We start from the raw sequence: 21,949 nt of genomic DNA, 5'->3' as shown, positions 1-21,949 counted from the left end.
GCTAGCCCCGCCGTTCCCAACGGCAGGTGCAGTCCAGTGATTTCCCTCATAAGGCCTGGGCTGCAAGCAGCCCCTCCCAGGGTTAGATCCTAAGCCATCCCAGACACTCCTGCTCTATTCTTATCCCCCTCCCCTGGGGTGGAGCAAAAGTAGCTGTGACACCACTGCTGGTAGAAGGGGATCACCCCAGGGTAGGAGAAGTGGAGGGTGGGGCAGCTGGCCAGCCAGCAGGCCCTTGAAAGATACCAGAACCTTGGGTGGGGGGCTTGGTCAAGGGTCCAGGCATGCAGGACATTCTGCGAACAATGGAGAAAGAATGGGGAACAGGCTGAGTTGTTCAGATGGAGGTCCCCAAGGAGAGGGCATATGCTCCAGCTACCCCCAAAGGGAGCTCTCCCTCCAGGAAGATGGGCCCTTCTACTTACATTACAGACACTGGGCCATGAGTGCAAAGGGGAAGGGAGCTGTCATTTCCCTCTCCTCCCCCAGTATGGCCCAGTGTGTGCACTACATACATCGCACTGCACAGAAGGACTGGTGCCCATGACTCGTGCCAAGTGGCAGAGCCTAGACTTTCCTGAGTACCCCCTCGCCAGTCCCAGGGAAACAGAGCCCCGTGGCTATGCTCCGGGCCACGCCGGACTATGCGTGCACATGCACCCAGGCAGGTAAGTGTTCACACACACCAACCTGAGGCCCTCAGCTCAGAGATGGCCCACCTGGCAAAGGTGAGAAACAAAACCTCTGCCATAAAGAAGCAGAAAAAGCACTCCTAGAGCCAGGTGTGGTGGTACACGCCTGTAATCCCAGTACTTAGCATGATGAAATGAGGATTACAGGTTCAAGATCAGCCTCCGCAACATAGCAAGACTCTCAGCAGCCTAGTAAAGTCTTGTTTTCAAACAAACAAACAAACAAAAATGTTGGGGTATAGCTCTGAGGTTGAATGCCACTGGGTTCCATCACCAGTACCACAGAAAAAGAGAAAAAGAAAAAGCGCTCTGGGCCACCACCCTCAGCCACCCTCCCACCCTGGATCCAGCTCACTCCCCCCCCCACCACCATCTTTCAAAGCACTGTACCATCCAGCTGAAGTAAGAGCCTGAGTAAGGGATTGCATCCAGGGGACCAGGCATTTAAATAACTGATGGCTCGAAGTGCCCACTGTTGGAGCAAAAAAGGAGGAGACTGGCCACCGTAGACACTAGCTGAGCCTCCAGGCCATGGACATAGCATTCAAATGTTGGAAAGTACTGGTCAATGCAGAAGTTAAGTCCTCCCTCTCTCCTCTGGAAGGTGGCACAGCCTGGCACCTCATAAGGCCCAAGGGGGACCCAGGGTAGAGGGCAGGGACTGAGACAAGTACATGGTCTCAGAATGCAAAGAGATGGAGTGGCAGTAGGGAGTTAGCCTCAAGCCACCTGGCTCAGGAAGACTTTTGAGTTTCATGGAAGAGCACTGGACTGGAAGTCAAGAAGCTAGAAATCTGTTCTGAGTAACCTTGAGCAAGTCATTTCTCTCAGATAACAGGTTCCTCATTTGCCAAAAAGGGGTCTAAAACCTGATATGCTGGTCATACAAAAGAGACAGATCCATCCACCCATTTATTGAGATACTGTGGAGCTATTAACAAAAATGAGGAGATTCTTTATGAGCTGGTATTCAGAGATCTCCAAGATAGAGTGAGTGAAAAAGAAAAGGGGTGGGACAGTATGTACAATAGGCTGCCTGTCATGTAAACCAAGAGGAAGAGGACAAGAACATACATCCTAGGCATGTTGACGAACATACCGACACAGGTCTGTTGGAAGGCACTCCAAAAGAAGCCCAGTGGTTACATGTGCTTGCCTGTTGGAGAAGGGGGGAAGATGGGGAAGGTGGAGGAGTTGGAAAGAGATGTTTTTAGCATTTTATCTTTTTAATGTGACTGGATTGCTAGTTCAAAAACAAAGTAGAAAAAATAAAAACAAACCTCTGCCTTCACCATGTTACAAATGAAAGCAGAGCCTGGAAATGCCTGATGGTCTGTCTTAGCATTCCACTGGCACCAAGAGTCCCCAAGACCAGGAAGAAGAGCCTCAGCTTCCTTCTAAGGCCCACTCCAGCATGGCCTAGTCAGGAAGTGCCTTCTGAGGTCTGACTTTGTTCCCTCCTGATGAAATGTCCAGCACCGCCTCCCTGTTCCATGTAGCTATCAGCAGGTAGCAACTCTCTGTGGTTGAACTTGGCTGCTTACTTAGTCTAAGCCCTATATCCTCCCCTTCCAAGAAATTGAAATTGTTTGGGGCTGCTCAATGAGGGGACAGGCCCATTGGTCCCTGAAATCAATCAGAGAAAGGGACATAGGGAATAAAGAAAAGATAAGCCAGAGATTAGAGTTGCCCTCTGACTTCTCACCCTCTCCTGCTGCACACCCCTATCCCAGGTGTACACACACACACACACACACACACACACACACACACACACACGTATACACACATGTGCATAAGAACCTCTCTGAATACCTCTCCTACTCCTAATCCGTGTCCTCTATGGCCTCATTCTCTCCCTGATCCTCCCAGGTGAGTGCTCAAGCCTGTTGTCACCATGACAACCATTCACCACCAGCAGATGGTTGCTACAGGAGCATGTGTCCATGGAGTTCTCGAGCCCCACCACCCACCTGCAGACCTTCTCCCAGACAACCAAAATCGTGGGAGGCAAGTAGAGTGGGGGGTTGGGAAGGAGCAGCCTTTCTTCCTCTACAACCCTCCCAGGTGGTCCTAATCTTTGCCACAAGTGGCTCTCAGGAGCCCACAGTACCAACTACTACACCCTCTCAACCTGTGCTTCTAATCTAAGGCATGATAAAGCTTCAGCCAACTTGATGTTCACCCACAGTTCGGATCTCCAGGAAAACAGATTAGGAAGAATAAGTCACATGGATGTGATTAGGATTGATAAAATCAGAATTGCTTCAGGAGATCAGAGCCAGAGGCAAAGGGACCTTTCTACCTGTGGCAGATTTCAGGTGTGGAGAGAGATAGGAAGATCATTTTATGTATATATGAGTAAGTCTGAACCCACTCCACTTAAGAAATAGGACTTAGAGAAAAATGAACACATAAACAAGTGACCTAAGCTCTCAGGCTTTTAGCCCTTGAGGGCCAGACTGAGGGGAGGGTAGACCCAAGGGAAGCTGAGAAAGGATCTCAGAGAAGAGCAGACTTTTTAGTCAATGTCTCTAGTGGAAAATGATTAAGAGATGGCCAAGGGCCAGAATATTGAATATCTACCGCCACCGCCATTGGCTCCCCTTGAGGTTCCAAAAGAAGGAGTCACTCAAAGTCCTTTGTGCACAAGGTCAAGGCCAGATAAAGACTCCATACCAACCACCGCAGGCCTGTGAGGCAGCACAAACAGAGCAGCTGAGACTCAAGGTGTGCACTCTAGACCAGAAGCTGCAAATGCAAGGGATTTGAAACCGTGATCATCAGCCCCGCTGCACCGAAAGTCATCTTGGTTTAGGGAATAGGGAAGGGGGGAAAAGTGGCAGTACCTGAGTCCCACCCCCAGACTATCAAATCAGTTTTTTAAAGCTCTCCAGGGATTCTAATGTGCATCCTGAGTTGAAAACTACTGACCAGCAACATCCAGAGTCCAGCCAGAGAACATAAATGTGGGGAAAAGACTGAGACAAACTGGAGATGGCACCCCATCTAAAGAGCCAGCCACAGTTCTGTTGCTTTATGGGAATACAAGTCCAATGTTGAAAATCTGAATTTTTATATAACATATTCCAACTTTCAGATGTAGAGCTACTTTTTTATTACACATTGTATAGGTCAAAGCAAAGACATCTACAGGCAGGTAGATGCCTGGTTAAGACCTCTGGTCACTATTTCAAAGCAAGCCCTAGGGCTTAAAATGTTGTTGTGGTGGTTTTTCATGTCAGTCCCCCAAATTAATGAGGATAATAAAGGCACCTACTTCACTAGAACACTGTCAGAATTGAATAACGTCATCTCTGATATGTTTCTGATAAAAGGAAAGCATTTTATGAATCAGAATGGTTGGTAATCACTGGTAGTCACCAGCCAGGATTTTAGTCGTTTAGACTGCAAAAACAGAGTTTTTGTTTATTTGTTTTCCAAATATAAAATGCTATTACCACATTGAATACATTCTTGGGAATTGGGGTGTAATGCAGTGGTAGAGCACATGTTTAGTATGTGTAAGGCCCTGGGTTGGGTCACCAGTACATGTGTACATGTGTGCATACACACACAAAGTAAATATACTCTTTCAGATAAGGAGGTTTCTATATACAGCCCTATTGAAATGGGAATGTATCCAGCACCTCAATCAAGAATGACCACTCCCAAGCCAGGCGTGGTGGTGCACACCTATAATCCCAGCACTTAGGAGACTGAGACAGGAGAATCACAGATTCAAGGACAGCCTCAGCAAGTAGTGAGGCTCTCATCAACCTAGCAAGACCCTGCTATAAAATAGTTCTAGAGATGTGGCTCAAAGATAGAATGCCACTGAGTTGAATCCCTAGTACCAAAAAAAAAAAAAAAAAAATCACCACTCCCAAGACAATGAGTGCTGAGCCCACAGAATGACAGGCAGGAAATTGAGAGCAGAGCTCCCCCTAAGATACCATCCTTCTTAGCAGACACAGACCTGGCCCATCTTAATGTTTGTGGGGCACCAGGACTTCCAAAGGAGAAACCCAAGAGACCAAGAAAATCCCAAATGGGAAGTCTCTTTTTTAATGAAAGAAAATAAGATAGGACTCAGAGCTGTGACCCCAATAAGACTGACCACTGAGGGAGTAGAAAGAAGTTGGCACCCCCAACTTCTGGTGGCTGAAATCTGACATAGTACAACAATGGCTCATCAATTCTAAGGTCATTTCACCCCCAGCACTGCCTTGTGTTGGCTGGCCTTCAAGGCTGTTGGTTCCCATGCCCCACTATTCTCTCATGCACAGAGGAATTCCCCAGTCCTTGGGCTGAGTACCTACCTGCGTCTCGCCCTACCAGCCAGACCCATTCTGACTTCTTGCCTGCCCACACAGAGGAAGTGCTGACCAGGAAGTCCTTGGGCACAGGGAGTTCTTCAGTTTGGTGGCCCAGAGTTCCAGCATCCCTGAGTTTATAGAGAAGCCTCATCCAATCACTGGGCCTGAGTGTGTCACTCCCTCTGTGCCTCCACTCCGTGTTTCCCTTTCTTCCCCAGCCCCCTCCCCAACATCTTCCAACACACAGACTCCTCCCGTGCTCGGGGCCAGGCCCTGGACGAGGCAGAGCGTCCCGGCCAGGCCCTGGACGAGGCAGAGCGTCCAGCCTAGAGGCTAAGATGACAGTGTGCTCTGTGCCACCATCAGGGATAAAGTGGTGTTTCAAGCTCAGGGTTGAGGGAACCCCAAAACCAACATCTCCTGAGAGAGGGAGAGTGGCATCCCGTCAAGGAGGTGGCCAAGAGGTCCTGTGGCAGCATTAACCAGTGCTGTGCTGAAGGTGCAGACCTATCCCAAGGTCCATTAGGAAGAGGTGGGAGGCAGGGACCCCCACGGTGGACTGCCAGACTGACAAGAGAGCCATAACAGGGACCCAAAAGCTGGGTGGTAGGAAAACAGGCTGTCGCTGCCCCGCTGCCCTTGAGGTGAGCCATGCAGGTTAGAAAAGGCATTACTGGAGAGCTGTGGTATTGCCTGAATGGCCTGGGAGCCAAACTTACCCATGGTGCAAGGCCTGGCCTTGGCAAAGCCAGGAGGGACCAAATGGAAGAAAAGGGGGCAAGTCCAGAGGTGAGAGCCAAGGAGGACCGAGAGATCAAAGTGATACACAGACACTAGGAAAGAGAGGCCCTCATGGGTGGAGCAGGGCTGAGCTGGGGTAGCACTGGGATGGGGAGGGACTGGTCATAGAGTAGGGACAAGCCTCAGGGGTCCTGGGCCTTCCAGAAGAGTCTTGCCAAGGGCAATCACCCTTAGGTGTAACCAGCTTCTGGGTCACTTCCTGAGAACAGGCGCTCAGCTACAACCCCTGGCTTCAGGCCTTTTGAGGAACGAGGGAAGAGTGGACCACTGGAGTCCTGGGCCTATAATTACTCCTGTCCCTGTAATAACTCAGGTCCTACTCTGACTTCCCAGTGTGACAGAGGTCTCCTCCCTCCCCCAAGGTCTCAGAAGAACAGAGTGACAGTTCCTTCTCTTCCCAAAGGCCTGTCATCACTGGACTCTTGGCCCTGCACAGGCACACGAGCAGCCCTGACTCCCTGCTGGCCACCCTTACATAAGCTCCTGCATCCAGCAGCACCTTGAATGCCCTGGCCTCCCAGAGCCCTCTAGCTGTAAGCACCTGCAGACAGACACTCGGTCAATCCTGTTCACCCCAGCAGTGTCTGGTACAAAGGAGTAAAATGAATGTATTAAATGAAGAAATACTAATCCAGTGTCAGAAACTGCAGAGAAGAGTTACAATTCAGGAAGTCTCTGCTTTCAAGGAGCTCAAAGCCAAGAGGGAGAGTGTGGTGGGGAAACAGACAATATTACTGCCATGGAATCAGGTGACAGACACACGGATTCTGACTGTTACCTGGTGCCTTCCAATCACAGAAGCTGCCCAATCCTACACACAGCCAACATTCAGCTGCACCTGCAAAAGCCCTCTCACCCACCTGGGTCTCTCTGTGGTTCCTTCCCCTTCCCCACTCATGGCCTGACTCTGATCCAGCTGGAACCACTGACCTCAGATGGGTCACTGCAAGCAAGGACCACACAGGTGCCATTTATACCTCACTCTTGCTGCTGACAGAGGGCAAGTCAGCCCCCTCCCCCTGCCATTTCTCTTAGGAACCAGACTCCCCCTCTCCAACCTCAAGTCAAGAAAAAACTAGATTTCAAGAAGATGTTGGAAAAGAGGTGAGGCTGGGAGGCCCCTCTTCCCACGATGTCTCTCCCCACCCAGGCTGGAGCCTCTCTAAGGCCTCTCAGGACCCATGGAGTGGGAGGGGCACCTCAATGTTGGGAGAGGCTTCCCCTGTCTTCAGAGGGAGGCACTGAAGTTCTAAAGGTCTCCTGTGCTGCTAAGAGAAAATATCTCATCAATTTATACACATTAGAGTTTAGGGACATATGTTTTCTCTAATATGCCCAAACTAGGGAGTATTAGGAACACCAGAGGGACTCCAAATAATAGAGGGGAAACCTCAGCAAAGCTAGAAAGGAAAGGTAGGAGAGGTTGATTAATGGAGGAGCTACATTCAGATATGTGTAAAAATAAGAATGTAGCATGGTCAACCTGGACACTCATTGTTGGGAGGGGGAAGGGGAAGTGGGGGGAAGGGCACCAAACACAGTCTGAATGTATGCCATTTTCAATATGATCCACAGAAAAATAAATTAATTTTAAAAAAGAAATAAAACAAAGAGTTTAGGTCCTATGGGGAGACAGTGATCCTGGATCCCACCAAGCCATATGATGAGGCTAGAGGGATTGTAGGAGCCTCTGGGTATGTTGAGAAAGATAGACATGAGCCTCCAGCTCAAGCTGGCTTTGGGAAATGGGGAGTTCTCAAAATTTTCTCCTAAACCTCTTGTTTTTCATGGTACTGGAGATGGAACCTAGGGGCATTCATTCATTCTACCTCCAACTACATTTTTATTCTTTATTTTGAAACTGGGTCTCACTGAGTTGCAAAGGGCCTCACTAAATGACTGAGGCTGTCCGCAAACCTTGATCCTCCTGTCTCAGCCTCCCGAATGCTAGGATTACAGGCATGCGCTAGCACACCCTGCTCTCCTAAACCTTTTAATCAGCTTTCCTACCTGTTCCATGGGGCAGGATACTGAGCCACTGAGAATCCAGTTCTCCCTGGACAAGTACAATGTGAATCAGGTGGGCACCAAGTACATGCTGGTCATTACCAATGTAAATAGGAGTGACACTGGCATCTACAGGCTGACCACGAGTGATAAGCAGATGAGTGTACAACTCACGGTGCTGGGTATATATGGGCATCAGGGGGCCCAGAAGGATGTGTCAGGGTCAGGAGAGAGCAATGGCCAGAGAGGGGCCAGGGGGACCTTGGAGACTGAGGCTATGCATAGAGGGACTACATGAGAATGGGAGTTGATACAGGAAAGAAACATGAGCTACAAGGAAGAGGACTATGATATTAATGCTATGGGGCAGCACAGTGTAATGGCCCTCTGGTCCTCTGGTGCTCTACGGTGAAGATGTTCTCTGCCCCAGACCACCCAAGACTCCACAGAGCCTAGTGAAGTTCTCGGAGCTCTCGGGTAATCACGTGCGCATGAAGTGGAAGGCCCCGAAGGACAATGGCTGATGGCCTGTGACACAGTTCATAGTGGAACAGAGCATGGTTGGCAAGAAGTCCTGGATTAAGATAGGAGAGGTGGATGACAAAGTCACCAACTTCTCCACCAACACGCTGGAAGAGGGAAACGCCTACCAGTTCTGCTAGGAATTCTGACAGGAATCCCACAGGGCCATCTCGCTTAGCTTTCCCATGAGACAGACAGACTGCAGAAGAAAAACACAGTATCATTTCAGGCAGGAATTCCAAACTTTTTCCAGTTGGATCACATGCGCAACATATACTCCCTTGGGTATACTGAAACATGCACAACTCCAAACACTTCTTTCTCCATTCTAGAAATCATGCTGGAATCCAAGAAAACGTGATGTCACTCAATTATTTTTCCAAAGAGAACTCTTAAATATTTCATAATTTTAATTCTTATGGCTAATTAATTGTTTGCTTCACCCCTCTCCACTGATCTCCATGTCTCACTATGTCGAGACAGTAGAATGAGAGCCTTGGCGTTGGGGGTCGCAGGGTTTAGGTCAATGATCCTCACTCTTGGCTACACACTAGAATCACATGGGGTCTTTTTTTTTTTTTTTGAAGATTTAAAGAAGTTTATTAAAAAGATAGAAATACAGAAGATAGGTACAGCTCCATACCAGACTGGCATGGAGGGGTGACTCGAATGAATACACCCAACGCCTGGGGTCTTTTTAAAATGCTAGTGCCTGCACTCTACCCAGGCTAATTCAATTAAAATATCTGGGAAAAGAACCCAGATAGTAGTTGTTGGTGATAGGTTTCCTTTTGTACCCACTTGATGTTAATGTACAACCAGAATTGAGTTACAGTTTTAAGGGGCCTGGAGGGGCAGGGGTCAATATGGGGGACATCTTTCTACATGTTCCCCCTTCAAATGTTTGCTCCATGTCCTCCATAAAACCCCCTGGTCTTGCATCCCAGCCTCATGTGACTGATGTGACCAAAGAAACTGTGACCATCACATGGAGTGCCTCTGCCCAGGATGGGGACTCCTTAGTGCGTGGCTACATTGTGGAATGAAAAAAAGGCAGTAGGCTGTAACCTGTGGGTGCCACTCAACAAGAAGCCTGTCCAGGGTATGCTCCTAGGGACAGAGGCCCAGGAGGAAACACAGTCAGTCCTGCTGAGTGGACCCCGTGCTGCTCTGAACACACCCCTCCCCCTCTTCAGGGTGTTTTAGCAGCATCCCATGACTTCCTCTTCCATGACTTATCACTCTTTGCTCTCCCACCCGTGGATGTCCCTGGCCTCACGATCCTTCATCTTCCTATCTCAGACACCAAGTGCGCTGTGGATGGTCTCCTGGAAGACACAGATTATGAATTCTGAGTAATAGCTGTAACTAAGGCAGGCACATTCCAGTGTGCTGTTCAGGTCAGTGGTGGCCAAAGATCCTGTTAGTGAGTATGGCGCTGCCAGGTCCCAACACAGAGTGGAATTTTCCCACTCAAAGTGGAGAGAGGATTTCTTCCCTGGGAAAGTCTAATGGGAAAGAGCACACAGTTGGTCTCCCTTCCCTGGAAACAGCCAAGCCTGTAGGGAGGACAGGATTCACATACAAAAGAAAGACAGTGCATAAATATTGAGCACCAGGTAAAATGAGGAGGCAGGTATTGGAAAGTTATCACCAAGTGTTAAGTATTTCAGGCAGGTGAGATGGTAAAGGCATGTGGAGGACCGAGGTTAGGAGGGTGCTGAGTTTAGATGATAAGGTGGGGGTACCTCCCTATAAATGGATGTGGTGCAGATAGCTGGGTTAGAGGTTGGGGTTCTGAATGTAGGTTTGAATGTGTGTGGGATGTTCAGTCTGTATATGGTATCTTGAATATTAACAGTGAAATGGTTGTGGGTAAAAGAATTTGGAGGTTTAGTGTAGAAGGTTTGGGTACTGGGGACACTAGCTGTAGGGGCTGGCAGTAGCAGTGATAGGTTCTGGAGTACAAGGTGTGGGAAGTGGGCGTGGGGTTGAATGGGGGAGATTTGTGGGCTGACCAGATGTCTATGCAGAACCCCCAGGCCTCGTGCAGGGCCTGCACATGTCTGATTCATCCAACTTGAACGTATCTCTGGACTGGCAGAGCCTGTAGAAGGAGACCCACCCTCCAGCTACATCCCTGAGATTCGGGCTGAAGACAGGAGTGGTCCAAGTGCACAAAGATCCCCATCTCCGGCACCTGCTACACAGAAGGGGGCCTCACTGAGAGGCAGAGATGCTTCTTCCATATCTGGGCTGTGAACGAGGCTGGAGTCTAATCTTCTCTCTAGGGCCTCATCCCATAGTGGAATATTGAGTGGTGCTGTCATCAAGAAAAAGTTATCCAGAGGCTGGCAGTGGCCTGGACCTGTACTCCAAGCTATTTGTGAGGCCCAAGGATCACTTGAGCCCAGGAGTTTGAGGCCAGCTTGGGCAACATAGCCCCCATCTGAGGGGTAAACAGGGAAGGAGAGAGAAAAAAGAAAAAGATCCAGAATCATGGTTATAGTTGTGTGGTAGAGTACTTGTCTAATATGCCAGGGTCCTGGATTTATCCCATAACACCTCAAAAAAAAAAAAGTAGCTGTGCACATAATCCTAGTACTTGGAAGGCTGAGACAGTAGGATCACAAATTTGAGGCCAGCCTTATCAACTTAGCAAGACCCTCAGCAATTTAGCATGACCTTGTTTCAAAAAATAAAAAGAGCTGGGGGCATATCTCTGAAGTATAATGCCTCTGGGTTCAGTTCCCAATAGAGAAAGGAAAACAGAAAAAGAGGTAGGAAGAGAGGGAGAGGAGAAGGGAAAGAAGGAAGAGAGGGGGGAAGAGATGGGAGAGAAAGGGAGAAAAAGTTATTCTACATTTGTTGTGCCTGGACAGAGACTGGGGTAACCCCAGGAGCTCCCCAACTGAAAAAAATACTGTGTGCCAAATAGTATACAGTGTGTGCCAGGGGAGGTTTAGAGATATAGAAACAGCTAAGACACAGGACTTTGCACACTAGTAGAGGGAGCAGATGAGAAAACAAGTAAATGGAGCCGGGCGTGGTGGTGCATACTTGTAATCCCAGCATTCGGGAGGCTGAGACCTGGAGGATCGCTGTTCGCAGACAGCCTCAGCTACTTAGTGAGGCCCTCAGCAACTCAATGAGACCCGATTTCAAAATAAAGAATAAAAAATAGGGCAGGGGGTATAGCTCGGAGGTCAAATGCCCCTGGGTTCCATCCCCAGACCCGCAAAATAATAAATAAATAAATAAATAAATAAATAAATAAATAAATAAATAAGAAAACAAGTAAATGCTTTGTGGTGTTGCTGGGTAGCTAGCTGTCTGCCAGCCGTAGTGAGGCCAGAAGGGGAGGACAGGTTGGAAAAGGCTTTGGAGGGGAAGCTTAAAGCTGAATCTTCTTGAGAGGTCCATGCTCTTACCTCTGTCTCTTCCATCTCAGCTCCCTCCAAGCCTGACCTCCGGGCCTGGCTGAAGAGTCACATGGTGTTCCGCACTGGGACAGCCCTCTGCATCCACGCAGCCTTCCTGGTGAGCTGATTCTGACCCTGGCCCCACATGCACCCCCCCCCTTAACCAAGATGGCTGTGGTACACATCCTAGTCTCCACCTCTGCTCCTCCGTGCCCCCTTTGCTCCTCCCCAGCACTAGAGCCTGACTGGAGACTCTTTTGACAGTAGGAGAGGATCTTCCTTCAAGTGCTATCTGGGTGACCAGTGATGCTATCTCCTGTCATCACCCAGGGCTCACTGACACCTTAAGTGATCAGCAGGAAGAAGGCTTCAGCCTGGAAACCATCATCAATGGCAAAACCACTCCCAGTTCCTCATCAATAGCCCCAAGCACAGGGGGTTGTGGACTCTTGCTCCAGGAGTATGGAGAGGCACACTATGACTGTGTGTGGCAGGTACAGACAGCAGGTAGAGACCTCCGGGAGGGATGCCCGCTCACCCTCCAAAAGGTAGCTCCCTGTTGCCGCTCAAGTTTCTACTACCTGAAAGTTGTGTCTTGGGTTAATGAGCTTTCTTTGAAACCACAAAGCAAGGCTTAACAGCCTTTGCCTAGTGGGGAGAGTTGCTTCTCTGCTTATTCTAAAAGGCCTGAAGGCCTGGAGAAATCAAACTAGGACCAAGCTCTGGTTTCAGTTTCTACAGTCTTATCTGGTGTGTTTTAGAATAGAGCGAGTATGTTCAGCAGAGACTAGAAAATATAGGAGCAGAGTCAGGCATGATGGCGCATACTTGTAATCCCGGTACTTGGGAGGCTGAGATAGGATGTAGGTTCGCAGCCAGCCTCAACAACTTAATGAGTCCCTCTGCAACTTAGTAAGACCCTGTTTCCAAATAATAGAGCTGTGGCTCATTAGTAGAATGGACCTGGGTTCAATCCCCAGTACCACAAGAAAAAAGAAAATAGAGAAGCAGGAGGGAACAGGACAGAGATGAATTCACTAAAAGTTGGAGTGACTGGACACCTTATAATAAAACCCTAAGCCCTCAAGAAAGGAAAGGATTATATTTTATTGAATGAAAGTGCCAGGCACATTTTGCCCACTATTCTTATAAGGCAAGTAATTATTGTTAGTGTTCATTTGTGCAAATGAGGAAATGAGTCTCAGAAATGGGAGGGCTGCTAAATGTCAGACACTTCAGAAAGAGGTGTTACTGGCTCCAGGATGAAGTCTGAAAACCTAGCGCGAAAGGGCTAAGGGTGGAGATAGCACTGGAAAACTGGAAATGAGGGGCTAAATGGGACAGAGGAGGAGGTGACAGAGGGGAGATCCTGAAAGCTGCGCTGACAAAGGGAAGTCTAGAGGGGATGTTAAAGGCCAGGGTAACAGCTGTAAATACCTATGTCTAGGGAGCTGACACTGGAAAGACAGGCCCTTTGGGTGTGCAAAAGTTTTAAAACCTGCAAACTTGACTTAGGTGGCAGAATCTTGAAATGTCTGGGGGAAGAAAGAGGCATGGAGGAGCCCTTGGGAGCCAGTGTAATGTTGGAGCCTCCTGAGTTGATGGTTCCTGAGGATCTGGCCCAGGTCTTCCGGGTTCCATGGGGTCTCCAGGGCATCTTCCACGCTGTAAGCTGGAGGTGGCAGGTGGGGGTTCAAGGGGCTGCTCATCAGAGCCCCATCCCTCTTGCACAGTTGAGGACCTTAGCACCAAACTGAGGCCCTACTAGCTAAAGGACTGGCACCATACACCTTTATTCCTGACCTCACTGAAGCCACACAGTGCTCCAAGGTCAAGACTGCACCATGACCTGCACCTTCCTTGAGAATCCACAGCCCACAGTGACCCTTTATAAGAGTGACATCATCTCCAGACTCTGGTACAACTCTGCCAGTAGTGTGTACACCCTCATCATCCCCACCTGCACATTGAAAGACAGCGGCGAGTGCTGGTGGAGAATGAGCTGGACAAAGACGCAGCAGCTGCACGCTTCAAGTCTACAGTGAGGGCAACACAGGGCTGGGCAGAGGATATGTCCATACTATAAATGGCAGAAACACTAACCCGAGGTTTCATGGGCCAGTAATCAATTCTCTTTAGTTGGCACCATTTTTATTTAATCTGAACTACCATCAGATGGTGGAAATATTCTTAATGTTATTACTCTTCTATCCCCTCAATATAATTTGCTATATTCCTGGTCTCTGCAGATATGGGAGTTTGTGATCCATTGATAAGCTATAGTTTGCAACCCTGGGTGAAACTAGACCACCTTTAGAAAAGATACCGGTCCTCAGCCCTAAATCCAACTCACCAATCACGGTCTCTGGCAGAGTTCTGGGAGGAATCTGTATTTCTACAGATAATTTTTTGCAACCAAGACTAAATAATATACAACCAAGACTAAAAACTACCAGTGTAGGATAAGGATACTCCCTCTTGTGTGTGCATGCCTTGTTTCTGCTCAGGTGTGTGCGCACAGGGGGACACACTTTATTACTTCCCACAGTCTTGCAGAGCTAGCATTGAACCCACTGAGTGAAAAGCTGATCTGCCTTGCTCCCTCCTGCCCAAATTCCTCCCTAGCTTTCCCGATTCTCATGATAAAATCCCAAAACAACAAGGCTCCCTGCTCCCCACCTCTCCAGCCTTACCCATGATGCTCCATTGTTGTGGTCTCCATGGTTACAGACCTTTTTTCATCTAGGTACAGATACTTTCCTTGGGGAAGGACCATGCCCTGTTGCTCATCTCTCAAGTGCTCAGCTAAGTGGCACTGAGATGATGCCTCCAGAGTGGCTGCTGAACTGTACAACAGAACTAGGCCAGGGCAGGCGCTGTGGGAACTGGCCAGCCCTCATTCCACAGAGAGAGAGATCCCTGATGACTTGACTCTGGTTGAAAGCACATGGGCCCAGGGCCCTGACGCCACCACTGACCTGCTGCATGACCCTGGCAAACTTTCTAAGCCTGTTTTCTCACCTGCTTCACAGGGCTGGGAGGCTTAAATGAGGTGGTGCATGGAAGTATCTGGCACAATGCCCAGTAAATGTTCAGTGCTGAATAAATGGTAGCTCTTGATTCCTACATGCTCAGCCAACCCAAGACTGAGGATCCCAGGGCCCAGTCCCCAGTTTCTATGAAGCAGCTTTAAGTCCAACCATTTGGATTTTGCTGGCCGCTAGCTTCATCAACACTAGTAAATATCTGCCTTGATCTTTCAGACAAAGATGACAAGTCAATTCTAGTACTGATCACCAAGAGTCTGCAGAAGAAACCAAAGCACCTCAGGTGAGTCCAGCCACACCCAGGCCTCAAAAGGCTATTGTGATCTGGGGCTTCATGGCCTGTTCTCTGCATGGCTCCAGTGTAGAAAGCCCAGTTTGCTCTTTGATGTGTGTCAATGTAAACACTCTGTGAAAGGATGGGAAAATAAACTCTCTGAGCTCACACTCTCCTGTTCGTGAGAATGAAGTACAATAGGTGCCCAGGGTAGGGACACAAGTGTAGGATGGACCACGCTTCAAACCTACCCACAAAGGAGTGAGCAGCCCCTTTAGGCTGGGCCTTGACTTGCCTGGCCTTTCTCAGGGTCACACTGCACTCCTCCACCCTGCAGGGCATGGGGACAAATCTCCAAGGTTCCTCCATCCTGCTCCTTCACATTTCTTCACACCAAGTAGGTCTGTGTTCAGCATTTGGGGGTTTAAAAGAATCAAGACTTTTTCTCTGGTGTCCAGGGATCCCACTATCAGAGTTAGAAGGGGTCAGTTATCCAGTTCACTGAGTTTTAAGCATGTTTTGCAGCAGAACCCTTCCTTTAAAAAAAAAAATCTTAAGCCAGTGGACTTTAATTAAGGATAGTGGATCTTGGAACCTTCCTCCTTTCATTACTCTTTGCTATCCCCATACCTAGGATCTCTGTAAAACCCTAGTTTGAGGATATATGTATCAGTGGTAGAGTCCATGCTTAGCATGCATGAGGCCTTAGGTTTGATCCCAGAACCACACACACACACACACAAAAAAAAAAAAAAAAACTCTAAGCCGGATTTGGCGATGCACACTTATAATCCCAGTACTTGGGAGGCTGAGACAGGAGGACTGCATGGGTTCGAAGCCAGCCTCAGCTACTTACTGAGGCTCTCAGAAACTTAGTGAGACCCTGTTTCCAAATAAAATAGAAAACAGGTCTGGGAGTGTAGCCCAAAGATAGAAAGCCCCTGGGTTCCATCCCCAGCACCACAAAAAAAAAAAAAAAATTCTAGTTAAAAATCAGTGATTTTAACCAAAACCCATGAGACTTTAGTGTCCTATCACATCCCCACACATGTGCAGCAACTCTACCGATGGCACATTCACCACCATCCATGGCCTCTCTTTCTCCTTCAGGGTTGGGACATTGCCTGTTAAAATGCAAATGCCCTTGGGGTAGGGAAACATGTTAAGTCTGCCAGGGCTTTGTGTCTAGAGTATGAATCAGCCATCCCATTCCCATTCCCCTCTCAGATATTCAACTAAGTTCAGAGTCCAAAGAGAAGGAGATGCTTGAAGGGAAATCCAGATCATTTTGGAGCAGGCAGCAGGTCTGGGGTGGAACTGGGAGGAGGTAGGCGGCAATAGAAGACACTGAGTAATTAAGGGTCACCTAGATTTCAGGCACCTGCACATAGGGAGTACATCAAGGACAAACTTGGACAATGGCAAAAACTACCCATCCCCCATTCTCCTCAACCACATCCTCATGCACCCACGTGACCAAGGAAGTGAGACCCACTCCAACTAGCATAGTGTCAGCAGAGCCAGGGAGCCAGCCTGGCGCCAAGATGCCCTGGCTAAGACTATGACCCAGGCTGTGAGGACAGCCAGGGCCCCTGGCACCATGCCCCCACCCACTCTCCAGGACAGCCACGTGCCACACAGGCAAACAAGCAGGGGAGCCAGTGGCCCTTGTTTTTTTATTTGTTTTTTCATATGGGAAGTAGAGGATGGGGCTGCCCCATCCTTGCTCCCCTTGCATTGAATGTGCCTCAGGTCTTAAGAGCTCAGTGCAGGAAGGGCAGGGAGGAGAGCATTGAGAATGTGTATGTCCAAAGGAGGGATCCCAGCTCTCTGAGCCAGGCTCAGCACCGCACCGCTCAGCAGCTCCCTGAGGCCCTCTCCCTATGAGACTTTACAAACATCAGGCAGAAACATATGGCAGAGAAACACACAGACAGGCAAGGAGACAGATCTCACACACACACACACACACACACACACACACACACACACACACAGGCCTCTTTCCTTTGGCGTGGTTCACCCTAGCCCTGGGGGCAGAGTCTAAGGGTGGTGGTCTGTGCCAGAGCTATGAGCTGGCCTGTGAGAGAGATGGGGCCAACTTGAATCCTTGGTACCTCCAAGCTCCCAGACCATGGAAGTTCCCTCTCCTGCCTACCCTGGACAGAAGGCCCTTCACCTCCCACTCACCACTTAAAGACTGAGATCATTCAAGTAACAAGACAAGGGAAAGGGAGACGCCACCTTCATCCCATCTTCCCACCTAGAAGCCTGTGAAAGAGCTTCAAGCCTTGGCCCTGGGCCAACTCAGCACAAATTTCTCCCCTTGTTCCCTCAACCCTGCACAGAACAGAAAGGGTGAGAGTGGGTGGTCCAGCATTGCCACTAGTCCTAGGCATAAGAGATGGAGTCAGACTCTTCCACCTAGTAGGGGGAGGGGGCCAAGAAGCTGAGCACCATTACCCTCCTGGGGGGCTTTGACACTCCTGATGGGGTACAGGCAGGAAGATGTATACTTCCCGCTCCAGCAAGGGGCATGAGGCTGCCTCTCTGAGCTCTGAGCATTGTCCTGGGCTGCTAGCTTTGCTAGGGAGATCCTTGCCCTGCTCATCCCCCTCAACCTTGTCAGATCCCCAAGTGGTACCTACAGCCCCAGGCTGGCACTGCAGCCATCCTGATCCAGCTCCTGCAGGTTCCTGGGGTCTGGACCCCAGCCCCAGGAGACAGGAGTGAGCAGACTCTGGCCCCTCAGTTGGCCTTGTTCAGTCTATAGTCTTCCACTGGGTCCCGGCTCTCCACAGCTGACAGGGCAATGAGCATCTGAGCGGCATAGTAGGTGGACATGATAAGTGCCCGTGAGTAGGGCACAGGAAAGCGGAATTTGTTCAGGGCAATGATCATATCTGAGATGATAAAGAGCAGTGCGCCGCTGCCAGCTGCCAGCTCAGTCCAGCGCCAGGCTGCCCCGACCAGATGCAGCCCTGCTATGGCTCGCCAGCCCATGAAGGTGATGAGGGCCACATAGGCCCCCACCAGGTAGGTGAAGGCGCCTGAGAGGCCTGGGTAGAGGAGGGCGTAGCATAGGCCAGACAGCACTCCCATCACCAGACCTGTCCGGAGAGCCAGTGGCCGCATGCCAAAGGCCGAGGCGTAGAGCATGTGGGTCACAGCAAACATCAGCAGACCTGGGAGCAAAAGGGATAAAAGATACTGAAAGCAGGCTTGGTGACTAATGAGTACTGGGGGTGGGGGATAACCCCGCAACTCTGCTTTGGGAATAACAGGGGGAAGAGCCACAAAGGTAAAGATCATCCCCTACACATAGGCTCCCCTGAAGAATGCTAGAACCCATCACTAGTTCACTTACAAGGTCATCCTTCAACAAGGGACCCCTCAGTCCCTGGCCTCAAAAACATTCAATCTCAGCCAGTGTGGCAGTGCACACCTATAATCCTAGTACTTAGGAGGCTGACACAGGTTCAAGACCAGTCTCAGCAACTTAGTATTAGGTATTACAGCAACCTAGCAAAACCCGTTTCAAAATAAAAATGAAAAAGGCTAGAGGTGTCGCTCACAGTAGAATGCCTTTGGGTTCCATCCCCAATACCACACCAAAAAAAAGAAAAAAAGAAAAAAAGAAAGGAAACCCTCAACCTTCCTGTTAAAAGGTTCCCTCTTTCAAATCTTCCCCTGCCCCAGGATTCTCTTTCCCCCAGCCCCAGGACCCCTCCCAACAGCCACTAGGACTACTAACCATGCACAAAGTAGCCCTGGTCCTGCCAGATGAGGAAGGCATCACCTACAGCAGAGAAGATGAGCCCCACAAAGATGCGGGTGGCGCTGGGGTGAGCCAGCAGGAATCCAAGGCCATGGGCCAGAAGGAAGAGCCAGAGGCAGAAGATAGGCAGGCACTTGATGAAGGCACTGACCCACGATGGGCTGGACGAGGGCAGCCAGAGCACAAAATACACGCAGGTGGCCTTGAAGAAGGGCACGAGTTTGGGTCCCTCGCTCTTCACCTGGAGGACACAGGACAAGGGAGGAACTCAGTTTGGGAGCTTAGAAGCCCATAGTGAGGCTCAGAGCCAGCACCCTCAACCCAAGCATTCACCCCAAAAGTGGGCCTCCGCTCCCACACCACCCCTGAATGGTGAAGAGGGACAGGAGAAACCCAGCCTGGCCTTCCCTAATGCCCAGCAGGGAGTAAACAAATCCATCAACACCCTGAGGCTCAATTTATTAGGAGGGGGAAGGGCTGCACTGTCCTCTACTCTTGGCCCTGGGGTTGGGCCAGAATGGTTACTTACCAGGCAGCAAGCAGTTCTTAGGTTAATGTCCCCTTCTGCAGCCCAATGCTTTTTCCTTCCTGTCCCCTTCCCTCCTCTCCTTAAAACCCTGCTAACCCCTCTCCTACCAGCATCAGCCCCCAGCTATCTGGAATTGGAGTGAAGTCAGTAGGAAACCACAGAGTCACTCCAACTGGCCAACTCATGATCCTCAGCAACTGGGCCAGGGCAAGGCTTAGGGCCCTGGCAACACCAGGTGAGTGCCAGGAATGTGGAAGGGTGGGCAATGACAGCCATCTCCACCTCCAACCCCAGTGCTGGCTCCTCCTCCTCCTTGGCTGGTCTCCTCAGCCTCCATTCTACCTGCCCTAGACTAAAGGTGGCATCAAGGGCAAGGAGAGCACAAAGGATGCTGGGTAGAGAAACAGATCCTTGAGTTGGAAGCAAGGAAACCATCCCTGGAATATCAGAGATTTCAGGGATTATGGGAAAGGGGTGTGTGGCAGTCACTCTCCTTTCCCAGAGGACTTCAGGCACACTAGAAAGAGGCAGAAAGGGGGGAGGGTCTTTACTGGTTTCTGATCTGTAGCCAGCAGACTGGCTGGGAGGAGATGGGGAAATGAGAGGAGGAAGTTAGAGCAGATGACTTGGTCTCAGCAGGATTAAGGGGGAGGGCAGCTGGGGAGGGGGGCAACTAAAGAAAGGCTGTACCCAAAGCCACTAGGGGAACAGTCCAACCTGGGGGAGAGGGCTGCTGTGATCCCCTTTCCTTGGCTGCCTAGTTAAGGTCTAAAAGGGTGAATTGGAGCAGTTGGGGGACCCTGTATACCCACGCTCTGCTAAAGTGATTGTGTGTCTGGCCGGTGAGGCTCTGGGGACACAGATACCTTGCCATGGACCAGACTGTGATGGGAGTGAGGGCATTAGGAAGAGGCAGATGAGTGGGTCCAGGGTCCAAGCCTGCTCTTGTCCTGCCAGAGGTGAAAACTGGGAGATGACTTCCCGTCCCATGGAAATCCCCTGTGTCCCAGGTAGGGACACAGCCAGAGGAGGAGACTTGAGGGGACGCCCAGCTCCACAGCACCCACCTGCCAGCCCTGGGAAGTATCAACGGACCTCTCCATCCTCCCTCTCCCCCCCCCCATATTTTCTAAGAGAAACGGGCAAAAGGTGGAGAGACCATGGTCATAGAGACTCCTACACTAGAAAAGGAAGGGTGGGGAGACAAGACAAAGGTTGGAGGTGAGAGTCTAAAACGGAGCCGCTGTCAACCGAGAATGATCCCTCTTCCCCTAGTACTGTCAGCACTGCTTAGACTCCGGCATCCCCTGCCCCCCCCCGTGCCCCCCACACTGGTTAATAAGTTGAGGAAGAGGAAGAAACCAGCTCGGGACAGGATTCCCAGGAGGTCCCTTTCGCCCCCCTCCCGCCCTCTCCCACGCCTCCCTGAGATCCGCCTGCGCAGAACCCGAGGCCCGCTGCAGCCCGGGCCGCGTCCCAGCCCGCGACCCCGCCGACCCGCGCCAGACACACGGGTCAACAGTCACGCTTCCGAGTCACGTGCCCAGTGTTTTCCTCCCTCCCGCGGCCGGCGGGGAAGGCGGAGGAGGGGCGCGGCGGGTCTGGGCGGCGGGGGGCTGTGGCAACGCCCGCCTCCCGCCCGGGGACCTGCGCCCGCCTCGGCCCCAGCAGCTTAGGGCCTGCCTCAGCCGGGTCGCCAGGCCGGTGGGCTCCGGCCGCGCCGGACACTGGCTCGCTCGCTCACTCACCACCGTGACCGGGGACACCATGGCGACCGCGGCTGGCACCCGCTCCGGGCTGCGGCGGCCAGGACGCACCCGCGGCCAGGTGAGCGGCGACGACGTAACAAAGCCGGGTGACAGACAATTCCTCCCACGCGCCCGGCGCTCCGAGTTGTGTCTGCGAACCCCGCGACGTCACCACGGGGCCCGCCAATCAGCGGGCGCGAGCCGGGGTGGGCGGGGCCCGGCTGGAGGTGCCCGCCGGGCGCTCCGGGTTCTGCCGCACGAAATGTGGCTTCTCCAGGCGCGGCCTCGAGATCGCGCCCCCTAGGGAGGAGAGCCGGGGCGTCGCGGAACGCGACGGCGACCCCAGGAGCTGGGTGAGGAGGAGAGAGCGTGGCCCAGAGACAAACACCCCCGCGCAGCACCCACGGTTAGACACATTTTCTCACAACTCGAACTAAAGGCAACGACAGGGTCCCTTTGGCCTTTAAAAAAGCGGTCCCCGCAGACACGATTGCAGTTAGGCATAACTTGGATTGTGTGCAGACACACATCCAAATGGAGACACAATGGTCAACAGACATACAACCTTCACCATGAGAAGAGACACATGTATACGTACATAAGCCATAGGTCCATAACCCCAACATACATACAAACACAAAATCACACACTTACAACTGAGCCCTTAGGCGTGCACTTTTTATAGCTCACAACTGGAACACACACACACACACACACACACACACACCTAGGAATTACAGGCAGGCCGACTTGAGTATACTAAATACAGCAAAGTAAACTAACTTTGCCAGAAATACTGCGTTAAGTGTA

General features: G+C 50.7%; 2 protein-coding genes across 2 annotated transcripts; one reads left to right on the top strand and one right to left on the bottom strand.

The window, feature by feature from the left end:
• Positions 1-543: 543 nt before the first annotated feature.
• On the top strand, positions 544-16,971 carry IGSF22 (immunoglobulin superfamily member 22; the record flags this gene model as incomplete). Its single annotated transcript, XM_080690362.1, is given in 25 exon segments — positions 544-668; positions 2,614-2,706; positions 5,230-5,323; positions 6,848-6,916; positions 7,839-8,041; positions 8,250-8,340; positions 8,344-8,471; positions 9,177-9,383; positions 9,385-9,443; positions 9,644-9,693; positions 9,697-9,740; positions 9,742-9,767; positions 10,375-10,440; positions 10,443-10,499; positions 10,502-10,599; positions 11,759-11,881; positions 12,525-12,534; positions 13,497-13,528; positions 13,532-13,581; positions 13,583-13,743; positions 13,746-13,775; positions 13,778-13,804; positions 15,027-15,093; positions 15,394-15,481; positions 16,837-16,971. Coding segments are annotated over 25 exon segments (2,133 nt in total).
• An 861-nt stretch (positions 16,972-17,832) lies between these two features.
• TMEM86A (transmembrane protein 86A) lies at positions 17,833-20,494 on the bottom strand (the record flags this gene model as incomplete). Its single annotated transcript, XM_080690353.1, has 3 exons — positions 17,833-18,269; positions 18,839-19,129; positions 20,428-20,494. 3 exons carry the CDS (start codon positions 20,492-20,494, stop codon positions 17,833-17,835), a joined length of 795 nt encoding a protein of 264 aa, XP_080546479.1.
• Between the last annotated feature and the right edge of the window lie 1,455 nt (positions 20,495-21,949).

The sequence above is a fragment of the Muscardinus avellanarius genome (assembly GCF_963383645.1).
Source record: "Muscardinus avellanarius genome assembly, chromosome: 1".
NCBI lineage: Eukaryota > Metazoa > Chordata > Mammalia > Rodentia > Gliridae > Muscardinus > Muscardinus avellanarius.
This window is presented reverse-complemented; position numbering and strand designations above follow the sequence as displayed.